Source organism: Melanotaenia boesemani, chromosome 14 (assembly GCF_017639745.1).
Source record: "Melanotaenia boesemani isolate fMelBoe1 chromosome 14, fMelBoe1.pri, whole genome shotgun sequence".
NCBI classification, from domain to species: Eukaryota; Metazoa; Chordata; class Actinopteri; order Atheriniformes; family Melanotaeniidae; genus Melanotaenia; species Melanotaenia boesemani.
Genome location: NC_055695.1, coordinates 4,667,347 through 4,680,114, shown reverse-complemented (window position 1 = coordinate 4,680,114; position 12,768 = coordinate 4,667,347). Strand labels below are relative to the sequence as shown.

General features: G+C 37.3%; 2 protein-coding genes across 4 annotated transcripts in view; one reads left to right on the top strand and one right to left on the bottom strand.

The window, feature by feature from the left end:
* Positions 1 to 112: 112 nt before the first annotated feature.
* Positions 113 to 10,511, top strand: tbc1d7 (TBC1 domain family, member 7). Its single transcript, XM_042006196.1, has 8 exons — positions 113 to 284; positions 471 to 596; positions 1,239 to 1,319; positions 1,668 to 1,858; positions 4,493 to 4,630; positions 7,455 to 7,600; positions 7,986 to 8,115; positions 10,091 to 10,511. The coding sequence occupies exons 2-8, from the start codon at positions 485 to 487 to the stop codon at positions 10,175 to 10,177; spliced, it is 885 nt and encodes a 294-aa protein (XP_041862130.1). The 5' UTR covers positions 113 to 284; positions 471 to 484; the 3' UTR covers positions 10,178 to 10,511.
* The window catches only part of phactr1 (phosphatase and actin regulator 1), a 43,572-nt gene continuing 41,277 nt past the window's right edge, over positions 10,474 to 12,768 (bottom strand). For all 3 annotated transcript variants that reach the window (XM_042006195.1, XM_042006193.1, XM_042006194.1), the window contains exon 13: positions 10,474 to 11,773. In XM_042006195.1, the coding sequence (XP_041862129.1) occupies positions 11,758 to 11,773 (16 nt within the window). In that variant the 3' untranslated portion in view covers positions 10,474 to 11,757. The remainder of the gene's footprint in view (positions 11,774 to 12,768) is intronic.

Sequence of the window (12,768 nt, the reverse complement as noted above, 5' to 3'; positions counted from 1 at the left end):
CGAGTCACCCGGAAGTTGTTTGGTAGACACAGTTAGCATGTAGCTGAACGTTTAGATTCATTTTAGCTTATCAGGATGTACTGCTACCTTGGCAGTTTCCTTCTAAATACAGTGTAGCCGTAAACCATATTACACAGAATAAATTGACAGCATCAATTATTGAGAGATTTTCAGTTTACCGGGCTAAGCTAATGTTAGCGTGTTTAACCTGAAGTTATGCAGCAACCAGAAGTAACTCAGAGAGACAACGACTACGAACTGGAAACGTTGTAAATTACATTAAGGTAAGACGCTGCTCATCGGTATATTAACATTTTCCAGTTGGGGTCATTTGTAACCTTACTGACCTCAACTAAAGTTTCCCATTATGCACCAGTTGTCTCATTAAGCTACTTTTCTGTGATGTGAAAACTGTCTATCACTCTAAAATGTGGATAAATCATAATGGACGGTTGTTTTAATATGTATAGGTATAGGTCACGTCATGGCTGACGACCCTCAGAGAAACTTCCGCTCTGCATATTACGAGAAAGTGGGTTTTAGAGGAGTGGAGGAGAAGAAATCACTGGAAATACTGCTCAAGGATAATCCACTGGGTATGTAATATTTTAATGCAACGAAAACGGTCATTTGTGGCGTTGATGTTGTATTAAAGCTGAACGTGATATGTATTACAATAAAAACATTCATTACAGAGGGGACTGATTGGCGTTAGTAGGTCATTTATTTACATTAAATCTTCCTAAGAACATATCAAACGTCAAGATCCCATAAATTCATACATCGTAATCCACCATGTTTCTTGCTTTAATAGAAACCAAGAAAATTACCATTGCTTAAAAGCCAAAATCACCAGTCACATCAGTGTTTGAGAGAAAATTTTAATTTGATGGCTAACTTGTCATTTCACAGATTTTTAGTAAAATATTTGTCTGTATTTTTAGTTTTCTATAATAAAAAAAGTCATTTATGGGCTTCCACACCTGATCAGACTAAACAAGATACTTTAACATGTTTAAAAGAAACACTCAATGCCTCAGTTTTAAAGAATATTAAGTGTTTTTTTCTTTATTTTATTTACCAGTATGCCATTTTATTTTATAGATCGCTCTAAAAACTCAAACTTCCATCTTATTTCCAGGTTAACAACAAAATGTGGCCCTTTTTAAAAGGAGGTCTGTCACTACTAGAGTCCACCGCATGTAATGAAATAATAGAAGAAGTTTACTCTCTTGTAGATCTAGAAAAGTTGAGCACCTTCAGTCAGAGGTTCCCCCTCCCCTCCATGTACAGGATCCATGTATGGAAGGTGCTGTTGGGTAAGAAACACATGCACACAGTCACGCACATGAAACATGAAAGATGCTGTCACCTACCTCAAATTTGGCAACCTAAACAGTGCAGAAAATATCAAGGAAATTAGTAAAATTAACAGTTGGTGTCAAACAAAACTGAATTCTTGAATAGTTAGTAAAACGTTTTAGTGCAATACTTAAAATTGTTATTGCCTACTCTGAATATTACCTTCTTCAGTTTAAAGTGACCAGAAAATGCTCTTTACATGTCATTATTGGAATATTTCTGCAAATAAAAACATATGCTCATATAAACTTTGTTTCTGAAAACTGTCCTGTGTCTCTGTACCCTGATTCTTATGATTCGTGCAGGCATCCTACCTCCCCACAGTGACTCTCATACTTTGGTTGGAGGCTACCGGAAGGAGCAGTACCAGGATATCGTGGAGGCGTTGGAGGTGATGAGGTACATCAACCCTTCCACACCTTCCACCCACATGTACCTGCGCATGTTCCAGCTGGAGAGTCAGGTCCTCCCACGGTGCTCTGAGACCCTACCCCCGGTAAGATGAAAAACGTGGTACCGTCATGTCTCAGATATTAGATCATGTAGATGCTCAGCTGCTAATGGAAACTGATATACCAAATGAGAAGATAACAAAGAAAAAGTTTGGACATGATAATTATCATCTTCCATTTAGATAAAAGACTGTTCTTTTATTAAAGGGACATTGTGTAAGAATTACTGCCATCCAACGTTGGAAATGTGTCTAACGCGTAGAACATTCTAGCGTCTCACTTTCTCAAACACGTATTGCAGAAATTACTGTTATGTGCCCATGATAACGAGCAGCGCTGTCTAACAAAACCGAATGAAAAAAGTTATCTCTAGGCTCATTTAATGCACTACCGATGACTAACTTGTCGAGGAGTAAGCTGGCAACTTCAGCATCCCTTTTAAAATCTTTCTCCCTCTTGATCTCCTTCTACCCGGGGAAGGCTAGCCTGATGTGTTTCCTTTTTGTTTTTATCCTTTTTGTATCCTCTGGCCACGCTGCCTTTTAGCCCCCTTTTACCCATTTTTCGCGATGGTGAAAATCACTGCAGCATATTCATGGTCCTGCATTTTTGTGAATAACAATTTAACAAATGTTCCACCTTGCCGGGGTAGTAAGCTGCTCTCATTTATCTTATCTTCTACTCCCGCCTCTCACTGTGTGCTGGCTTGCAGGGAAAACACGTAGTTGGTGCTATTTGTCCCTTGCTGGCGGCTGTAGTTTCAAGATGGCAGACTGTGATGGTGCTACCCTACTGGCTTACTCGTCATATGTATGAACAAATCTAAAATTCTTCACTTACGAGAATGTGTCAGATCATTAGCAGAGGTCAAAATACACCAATGATAGCACATTTATACATGCAGACATCGATTTGGCCAGTAAACAACAGAAAGTGTTACACAATTAAAACTATCCACATTAACATTTTAGATAACGTTTGTCTTAAGTAAGTTCATGGTCAGTCATGTTGAGATCTGATGATGGATTTAGCCGTTGTAGAATATTCCACATCTTTGCCCTAAAAAAACTCCTTGCCGGCCTTTGCAGTATGTTTTGGATCATTGTTCTATCTGTACTGTGACGGGACATCCGATCAGCTGAATCTGAGCAGAAATTAATTCTCTATAACTTCAGATTTCATTAAGCGGCTTATGTCTGCTGTCACATTATCAATAAACAGCAGTGACCCAGAGCTGTTGGAAGGTATGCAGGCTCATGACATTTAACTGCCTACACCATGTTTTACAGAAGATATGCTGTACTTTGGATCACAAGCTGGTCCCAGTCTTTTTTTTTTTTTTTTTTACCTTTTTCCCCCCATAATTCTAGTACAGGTTGATCTGAGTTTCATTTGTCCAAAGAATGCTGTCCAGAGCTGAGTCAGTTTTAGAGGCTTTCTGGTAAAGTCTAAATCTGGACTTTCTATGCTTGAGGCTGGTTAATGGTTTAAACCTTGTGGTGAACCCTCTGTATTAGTTCTAATTAATTCTTCTATTTATGGTAGATTTAGATATTGATATGCCTGCTTTTTTGAGAGTGTCCTACATTTGGGTGGATGTTGTGAAAGGGTTTTTCATAATTATGGAAAAGATCCTGCAAACATCCACCTCTGTTGTCTTTCATGGACGTCCAGGTCATTTTGAATTTCCAGCCTTACGATGCAATTTGTCCACATATCTCTCCGATAGTCTCTCTTGAGAACTCCTTTTACTGCATGTTGTGGGTTCACAGCAACAGCTTCTAAATGCAAATGCTACGCCTGAAATCTGCTCCAGATCTTTTACCTGCTTGATTGATAATGGATTAATGAGGGAACAGCCCATGAAATAGCTTTAGAGTTAATTGTCCAATTACTTTAGGCTCCTTGAAAAAGAGGCAGCTACATATTAAAGAGCTGTAATTCCTAAACTTTTCCTCCAAATTGGATGTGAATACTCTCAAATTAAAGCTGATAGTCTGCACTTTAAGCCCATATTGATTAGATAACTATCTTGAATATGTTTGGGTAAACAAGTAAAATAACAAAACATGTGTCAGCGTCTAAATATATATGAACCTGACTGTAAATCATGGGTTAGTTGCTGCCTTATTGAGGTTTCTGTAATTAAAGCTGCGCTTGCTTAAGATTAGCAGCATGTCAGTCCTTCCATATAAATTATGGACAACTGGAGCCCAAATCTTTTAAAAGATTTATGTCAGCGCATCAATTACAGCCATTATGAGAACATTAACCAGCTAATTGGATGCATTTGTGTCTGTAATTGCTCAAGGAAGCCACACAGACTTGGATTTGGCAATGGTAAGTGTCTTAATCGTCCACAGCTGCTCATTCTTTTAATTGTAAAGGTTCAAATCAGAATTTGTTTACATCAATTAAAAGACTAAAAGTTTGCACTCTATAGACTGTGAACATCTGTGGAAAGTTTTGTGTAAAAGTTATATTTGTGGCACAAAAGTTTCTACATTTCTTGCTTAAAGAAGTGAAACTTTAAAAACTTTGACACGTCATTTTCTGAAAACTAGGTAAATTAATTTCACTGTTACAGACTCAATTATTGGATATATTAGTCATTCATTAAAGTCTGTTATTTCTTTGCTTCTCTTATATGATATTGATTTATTGTTTTTGTTTTTCAGGATGAAGAAAATGAAGACTTTCTCTCCATCAGCCGAGCCATGGAAGAGATTGTTGATGATCCTGTCGACTGCTATTGGCTGATTAAGTGTTTCATCAATCAGTTTCACACAAAGTTCGGGGATTCGATGCCACACCTTGTAAGTGTTCCTGTAAAGAAAAAAAAGTTTTGTAGCTGAGCTGAACTTGTTAACCTTAAAATGTTTAGTTCAACAGAACAAGCATGATTAGCTTCCATCCATCCAGTGCTGGGCAGGGATGTGGGCGGGGGGCTGGAGCCTGGACACACTGTCAGTTGATCACAGGACTAACACAAAGACAAACAAGACTATATGGTCAACTTACTGGACATTTTTCAGAGCTTTAATCTTTCCTTAACAAATTAAAGAGGATTAAAAGATGAAAAGCCTCCTGTAAGTTGAGCTGCATTTAGGATATTCTTTAGCACAGATCTATTAAACCAAGATACTGGTTATATAATGGTAAAAAACTGAGTTCCTTATGTTTTTTTTCTTGTTATCGCTGAGCCACAACTTCACGTTCCCAACAAGTGCTTGAGATGAAAATCAGCAAGTTCGTACATGCAATGCTTTTTGTACAATATCAGAATGTACCTAAAATGCACTAAAACCTTTGCAGATGAACTTAATTTAACTTTCTCCAAACTTTTGAATGCACAACTGTTCAGTGTTTAAGCACTTACTTCTCTTACAGGGTGATTTACCATAAAAACAAACACAAAAAACCCAAAGTAAGTATTTGAATTAATGTTCTTGTTCTATGTCAGCTCATGCTTAAACAATTCTCTCCATCATACTGTTCACATTTCAACATCATCAGACCAAGACAACACCTAACACATGACAAGCTACGGAGACATCACCACTTTTTTAAGCCTTTGTTTTAATAGTTTGACAGAAGGAATTACCGCTGCAGGATTCCACTTAAATGTCACACATGTAATGAAAATACTTTAATAATCCCTGAGGGAAATTATAGTTACATTACATTTATGATATATCAGTGTAGCATGAACATTTTACATTTTCTGTCATTTTTTTTTACCCAAAACTTGAATATCCTCAATAAATTCACCAGAGTCAAATTCCTTGTTTGTACGTGCAGACTTGGCAAAATAAATTATTCTGATTCGGATTCTTTTTGTAAGTAGTTTGTTTTAGTTGTGGAACTTGTCCAGTCTGCAGAAGTTGGCTTATACTGTATGTTTGAATGAAATTACTGGTTGTTCCCCTTTTACAAAGGTTTAATAAACCATTAGATAAATTATCAAGGAGCCAGGTGGGATGTGATGCTACATATTTGGAATGAAAAATAACTGTTAAAAGACTTGATCCCAAACAAAGCTGTGCTTGTTTAGTGGGTATAATGGATTAGTTAACAATAACAAAGTTTCTTCTGTTTGTCCTGAAATTTTGTTTGTTATAATCTGTAAAAAACAAAGCAAGTTAATCAGTTAAACACAGGTCTTGTTTTTGTAGATTTATGCAGGGAAAGGGGAAGGTTTACCAGAGCATGTGGATTTCATTTTGAGCATCAGCTTTTGTCAGGTCCTGTCATAGCTGCATGTAATGTTGAGCAGCTGGTAACTTCCATATGTTTGAAATGCTTAGCAGGAGTATTAAAGTGTATAGATATCTCTATGATGCAACTGAGATCAGAAAATGCAGACAGAAGACAGAAAATGCTGTTTACATAGCAGTCTAAGGTCTTAATCGGGGTTAATATTGGAAAGTTTCTTTTCTTGGAAACAAAGCTGCTGTTAAACTGTACAAGGCTGAAACACCACAAAGCATCAGACATGGCAGAGAAAGCAGCAGCTAAGGAGAAGTACAGTCACTGAATATAAAGTTGAGAAGCTTGCTGGAGTAAAGAAAAGGAAACGCGTTTAATTTGGAAATCAAAATTCTAGATTCACAACCAAAGCAAAGGTTGCTGCGTTTAGTAGGTTGATTGGGTGTTTGGAGATGCTGCCTAGAATAAAGGATGCCGTAGAGGTAATAAAGAAATGATCCTCAAACTGGAGTCATCTGCCGACTCAGCTGCAGCTGTTTACAGCACCAAAAAGATTTTTAAAAATAATTAGTAAATAAAATGGTCTTTTTAACAAAACTAATAAAATAATAATGATTATATTTTTGAATTATTTCTTGGTCCATAATCTTTAAGTTTTATTCAAAAAACATTGTTGAAAAAGTACCTTAATGTTCCAAAGATGAACAAATAATGATTAAAATAATGATTCAAGAGCCTCTACATCAATCATATTTATGTTTAGGTCTTTAAAGTTCACACGAAGGAAAAAAGGCAAGAGAAAAGTATTTCTTAACATTTTTTTCTTCTCCTTTGGACAATAATAATATTTTTTAGCCAATGCTTGAAACGATAGTTAATAATAGTCACAGTAGTAAAATGGTCAAAGTTTGGATCAGTAATGAAATAATAAACACTTCCTTTGTGCATTACATACACAAAACAAGTAGTAGAGGTGTTCAGGCAGGTTTATTTCCATCATTTTAATAAAAATTCATTATAGACTGAAAGATTTGCTCTACTTGTTGGTAGAGCTGGCTGTTCAAGGGTTAATGGCAAACTGTCATCATAGAGAAGAGCTCGGCGCGCTTCGCAGTTATTTCCATAATGTCACGTATTGATAAAAGGAAGCAGGTTCATATATCCGCTTGAACAAATCCATGCATAGTTTCTTGCTACTGCACATAGCTTAAGTTATGAAAGTCCGGTTTAACGCTGCTGCGTAGAATCACGACTGTAACAGCACATCAGGAATCATGGTGTAAATTTAGTTTTTAAAACGTTGGCTGCATCAGTGTAAAAGTTCTTGAGATTCAAGACTTTTGATGATTTTCTCTTTTCTTTTAATGTGTGTCTATGAATTAAGACTTTGTTTCTTCTTGTTCAGCTTCTCACTGTTCTGTGTTGATGCAGCCAAAGAGCCTGGAGCATTATCTGAGTCAGGAGGAGCCTCGTCTGCTGAACCATTTGAAAAACAGCGGTGCGCTGGCCCAGCTGCCGTACGGCCTCTGGTTCAGACGCTGCTTCGCCGGCTGCCTGCCTGAATCAAGCCTGCAGAGGTCAGCTCACTGTTCATGATGGAGCCACTGTGCAGTAAAGACCACACAACATGTTGTGTTGCACATCTATAATTGTCTTATTGGTAAGGCAACTTATAAGGCCTTAGATATACACCTGAACACATCCAAAGTGCAGAAAAAAGCAGTTCTAGTATATTAACATTTCATTGTGGACTTAGTTAGCATTAAACCTGTAGTTTACACTCTAAACTCTATATTAGAATTACTGTACTGGTAATAGTATCACTGTATTATTTTTTCTCGGAATTTGTTTCCATGCAGCACGTTTTTTTTAAAACCCTCATTTAAAAAAAAACAAACTGTAAAATAAAAAACAAAAGGTTATATTAAAGTTTTTGGACTCTGTCTTGGAAACTATCTTTAGGGTGTGGGACAAGGTGATCAGCGGCTCCTGTAAGATCCTGGTGTTTGTGGCCCTGGAAATCCTCCTTAGCTACAAGATCATATTGATGGGCATCAACCAGCCAGATGGTGTGGTCAAGTTCCTGTCTAATGTGAGTAGATGATGGCACTTTATCGTTATTATGATAAAATAATAAAGATAACGATGAAGCTTAACGTTCGTCATTTTACTTAAACAGATTTTCAGTTCTGTGCAAAAGTCTTCAGTGACTCCCATTTTTTTTAAATTTATTTATGCCAGAAACATGCAAAAATAGCTGCAAATAAGGCAAAACAATTCCAGTGATCTTGACAGTGAATATTTGGTCTGAGCAGCTTTATTCCTAAACAGTCTAACCCTTCTTAGATAAGCTTTCTTTGAATAGTTCTCCAGGCTTCCTGAAGGACTTTCCAAAACTCCTCTTTGGATGTTTCTGCATTTTGTTCCGTTCTCTGTCCAGATGATCCTACACTTTTTCAGTAATGTTTAGACATACCTCAGCCTTTTCTCCCTGTTTCCCTTATGACTTCTTGACAGCCACGTTTCCATGGAGACAGTTTGTGATGATGTTTAGGCTAACAGTAGATAGATCGCCTGAAGGTCTGGGTTGTTTTGCTGGATTTGTTCCTGCTTCTTAATGACTTAAATTTCAGATCCTTTGTTGTAGTTAATTTCTTTGTCCTCCTTTTCAAGTTTCCTCATGTTTTAAGGACATACTGCACACCATGCTGAGATATGCCGATTTTTAGCCAACAGCTCTTTGGGAATTAACTTGTTGCTGCTAAAATCCTATTTTCTGTCTGTTAAACTGTGTTAACATAAATGTTTTCCAGAGATGCAAATTAGGAAATGGGAACAAATTATGCTTCTCTGTGACAACTTGCTAGTAACAAAGAGCCCCTCCCCCCCTTCCTGATTTCTTATTTTCTTGCATGTTTGTTACACTTTAATGTTTCAGATCATCAAACAAATTTAAATATTAGTAAAAGACAACACAGGTAAACACAAAACGCAGTTTTTAAATAAAGGTTTTTATTAAGGGAGAAAAATCCAAACCTACATGGCCCTGTGTGAGAAAGTGATTGTCCTTCTTGTTAAAGTATAACTTAACTGAGGTTCATCACACCTAATCAACCTGAGTTCTGCAGCAGGACAATGTTTCAAAACACACCAGCAAGTCTGCCTCTGAATGACTGAAGAAAAACAAAATGAAGACTTTGTAGTGGCCTAGTCAAAGTCCTGGTCTGAATCCTATTGAGATGCTGTGGCATGACATTAAAAAGACAGTTCATGCACAAAAACCCTCCCAATGTGGCTGAATTAAACAATTCCGCACAGGTGAGATCAAAATTCCTCCACAGTGCTGTAAAAAAACGCACTGCAAGTTATGGCAAACCCTTGTTTGCAGGGTGGTCCAACCAGATATTAGGTTTATTTCACTTTTTCACAAAGAGCCATGTAGGTTTGGATTGTTTTTCTCCCTTAATAATAAAAACCTTAATTTAAAACCTGCATTTTGTGTTAACATGTTGTCTTTGACTAATTTAAATCTGTTTCTGAAACATTTAAGTGTGACAAACATGCTGGAAAAATAGGAAATCAGGACACTTTTTCACACCACTGTAATTTAAAATCAGTTCTTTGCTAAGTTGACTGTTACGCACAGTGTCAACACTGGCTCATCCCTTGAGTTAGGAGTCTTGGTATGTTTTTATAATTCATTGGTCAGTGTTACAGTAGTTGGCTTCATCAAAAAAAAGCATATTTCTCTGGAGATGGTCAGGTACAAGACTGGACTGAAAACAAGTGAAAAGGCAGAAAATGTCCAAAGAAAAACTTTAAAAAGGCCTTCAGAAAGTCTGAAGAAGTAGTGCTTATGACTATTTTAAAATAATACAAGGCAGTATGACTGTTTGGGATTAAAGAAATGTTGATTGTGCTGCAAATAGCTTTAACACTTCTTACAATATTGAACTGTTTAAAAAGATTGGGTAAGCAGAAACAGATGATTGTTAGAAACTGAGTGAATTAAACAGTTTGACAGCATCCTTACAATATTGTTGCTGATTTCCACCCATCCCATCTAGATACCGCAGGAAAACACAGACGCTATTGTGACGAAAGCCATCGACCTGTGGCACAAGTATTGTGGCAACCCTATTCATGCTGTGTAGCCACATGGACACAGATGAGGCAGATACTTCCCCAGAATCCACCAGGACTTAATCTCACCTCCCCCTAGAGCCTGCAGCGTTCACCATCCATGGGGCTTTGTCTCTGCATGAATGAACTGGAAACTCATCACTGGCCACTTTTAATAAGCCCAGGGATGTGGGAGCCACTCTTCATATTCCAGCTTTCCTCTGAGAATATGACACACTTTAGTCGGTAAGAGACTGGAGGTGGCACGACAGATGTGATGCGGATCACAATGTGTGGAAGTTTCCCCACAGAAGAAGACAAAGAAGCACAAACTTATTATTTTTAATAAGTTTCTTTCTTTAAGAAACTGCATACATCATAGAAGACACAATAAATTAATACTCACATGCAGTTTTTCTGTTTACAAAAACTCCTTTTAGTTTATGTACATCCTCCTAGAATTCTGAGAATATTTCTCTCAAAACACCTTTTTACGTACAAGCGACAGCATCATCGCTGACTCTTGTATACAAGCATACACACAGACACACCAGTTGTGACACATACTGAGCAACAAATTCTCAATATGATCACGACTGCTAGTTCATGGATCCAATTTGAACTGTAAACAATAAAAAAAAATTAAGGTGGCAAGGTTTTCATATTTTCTGTAAAAGGCTGACCTCAAACAATAAACAATGAAATACAAAAAAAGTACTTTGTTGTTATTTAGCAGAGTTCAGTGACATTTTACTGTCTACAGGTAATATTTTGTTTTTAAATAAGATCATTTGGCAACTTTGAAATCCCTGTAAACAATACTGTAGGCACGGTGACACAGTGGGTTACTGAACTCTTGATGGCTGTCACTCTGGGATGCGTTCAAGGGCCACAACAAGTCAAGTTGCTTTGGTTTAAAATGGGAAACTTAACTGTTTGGGCTCTTGAATGCAGCCCATAAACGGATGGACAATTAATGAGAGAATCTGAAATTATTGCTCAGTAAACTGATGTGAAAATGTTTAGTAATTATATTTCTGCAGTTAATTTTTATGAAAACTTTGATTTTATGAGTTTGGCTTTAGTTTCAGCTGCCTACAACAGCATACAGTGTTGCAAATATTTCAATTCCTCTGACAACGAACATGGTTATTTCAGTGTCATCTGTGGAAAATAAACATGCACCTGCCTGGCAGAGATGACGCCAGAACACAATAGTAAGGAGTAAAATAAAATAAATACCCATCTCCAACCATTTCCCTAAATGAAATTGGCACAGATTGTGTGTGTGCGACCTCCTGTAGCCTTATTCAAAACCAGAAGTGCAGCAAAGTAAACATCACCACCTCTTCATCATAAAAAAATGACAATTAAAAGCTTTTGAATATCAAGAAGTCTGTAAAATTCCCACTGTGGGGACACAGCAGTCCAGAGTTTAATCCATCTGAAAGTTTTTGCTCTCATGTCCTGCGATGGCTCAAACTCACTTGAGGTCAACTTGTCGGGTTGAAGTTGACGCTGGTTAGCAGTCGGAGGGCAGCAGGTAGCAGTCTGAACACTTGAGACTTCTGTCGGAGTAGAAAAATGTGGACGAGGTGTGACGGAGTTGTTTTTATGGCCGGTGAAACCTTCCGGGAGAAAATTAAAACAGGAAAATTAGCAACTTTTAGGAAATGCTAGCAATGTGGTCTGACCTTGCAGAACCAAGTTATAGAGTTTAAAGGTACAGGGTGAAGTTTCACACAGCAACCAACTGAATAAATGCCTCCTGATCAACTCTTTGTGATGTTACTAGAAAAATAACATGTTAGCATTTTTAATCTGTTCAGCCTTCATGTTTCTCTTACTGGATAATTACCATTCCATTCTGTGCTGGAGAGTTATATCCTCTTACAATTACTTAGACCTTTTGAGCCACTTCTTCACATCTGATTGGGTTATAAGAATATCTATCTATAGAACTACCTGCTACAGTTTGGAACTGGATACTGATTGGATTGCTTTTTAATGATCATTGACGCTATTTACGTGATTAGCAAAATCCAATATTGGACTAATCAGATCATTTTAATAATCAGATTTGAACTTTCTACATGCACTTCTGAAATGTGATATTTGTAAAACCTTTGTCTTTATTTTTCAGTCCATTACCGGATTTCTTTCTGACTTCTGGTTATTTTGTTGAACTTGGTGGCGCCCACGGCTTTAGCGTTAGCTGCTTATGTGAGAGCTAATAAGCCTGCAAAACAGACTACTCATCAATGTTTTACTGTTTATACTCTGACTTCCCGCTGCTGCAAGCCATTGTTTTTCTTAATGAGTTACGCTCACGTTATGACGCTTCCATATTTTTAACGTTGGATGCGGAAAAGACAGACGCGATGCAGCACATGCGCAAATAAAAAACCTAAATAAGTCAGATAAAGAGGTCTACAAACACAAAGATATCGCTGTATAGGGGAAATTCAGGTGCGTTAATCAGATTTTTCATAACTGAATATAATAAATCTGGTGTGTTTCCTCGAAACGATTCCATAAATAATTTAATATGGGCGCAACACTGTTAACACACCCAATCTGAGGGAATCCAGTAGATTTCAACACTTGAGACAAACTGCCACAC

Excerpts from the sequence above, each read along its gene's own strand:
- tbc1d7 (XM_042006196.1), top strand. The coding sequence starts at position 485 with ATGGCTGACGACCCTCAGAGAAACTTCCGCTCTGCATATTACGAGAAA. Across the intron at positions 1,320-1,667 it reads TGTATGGAAGGTGCTGTTGG|GCATCCTACCTCCCCACAGT; the intron begins GTAAGAAACACA and ends TGATTCGTGCAG. Across the intron at positions 1,859-4,492 it reads GCTCTGAGACCCTACCCCCG|GATGAAGAAAATGAAGACTT; the intron begins GTAAGATGAAAA and ends TTTGTTTTTCAG.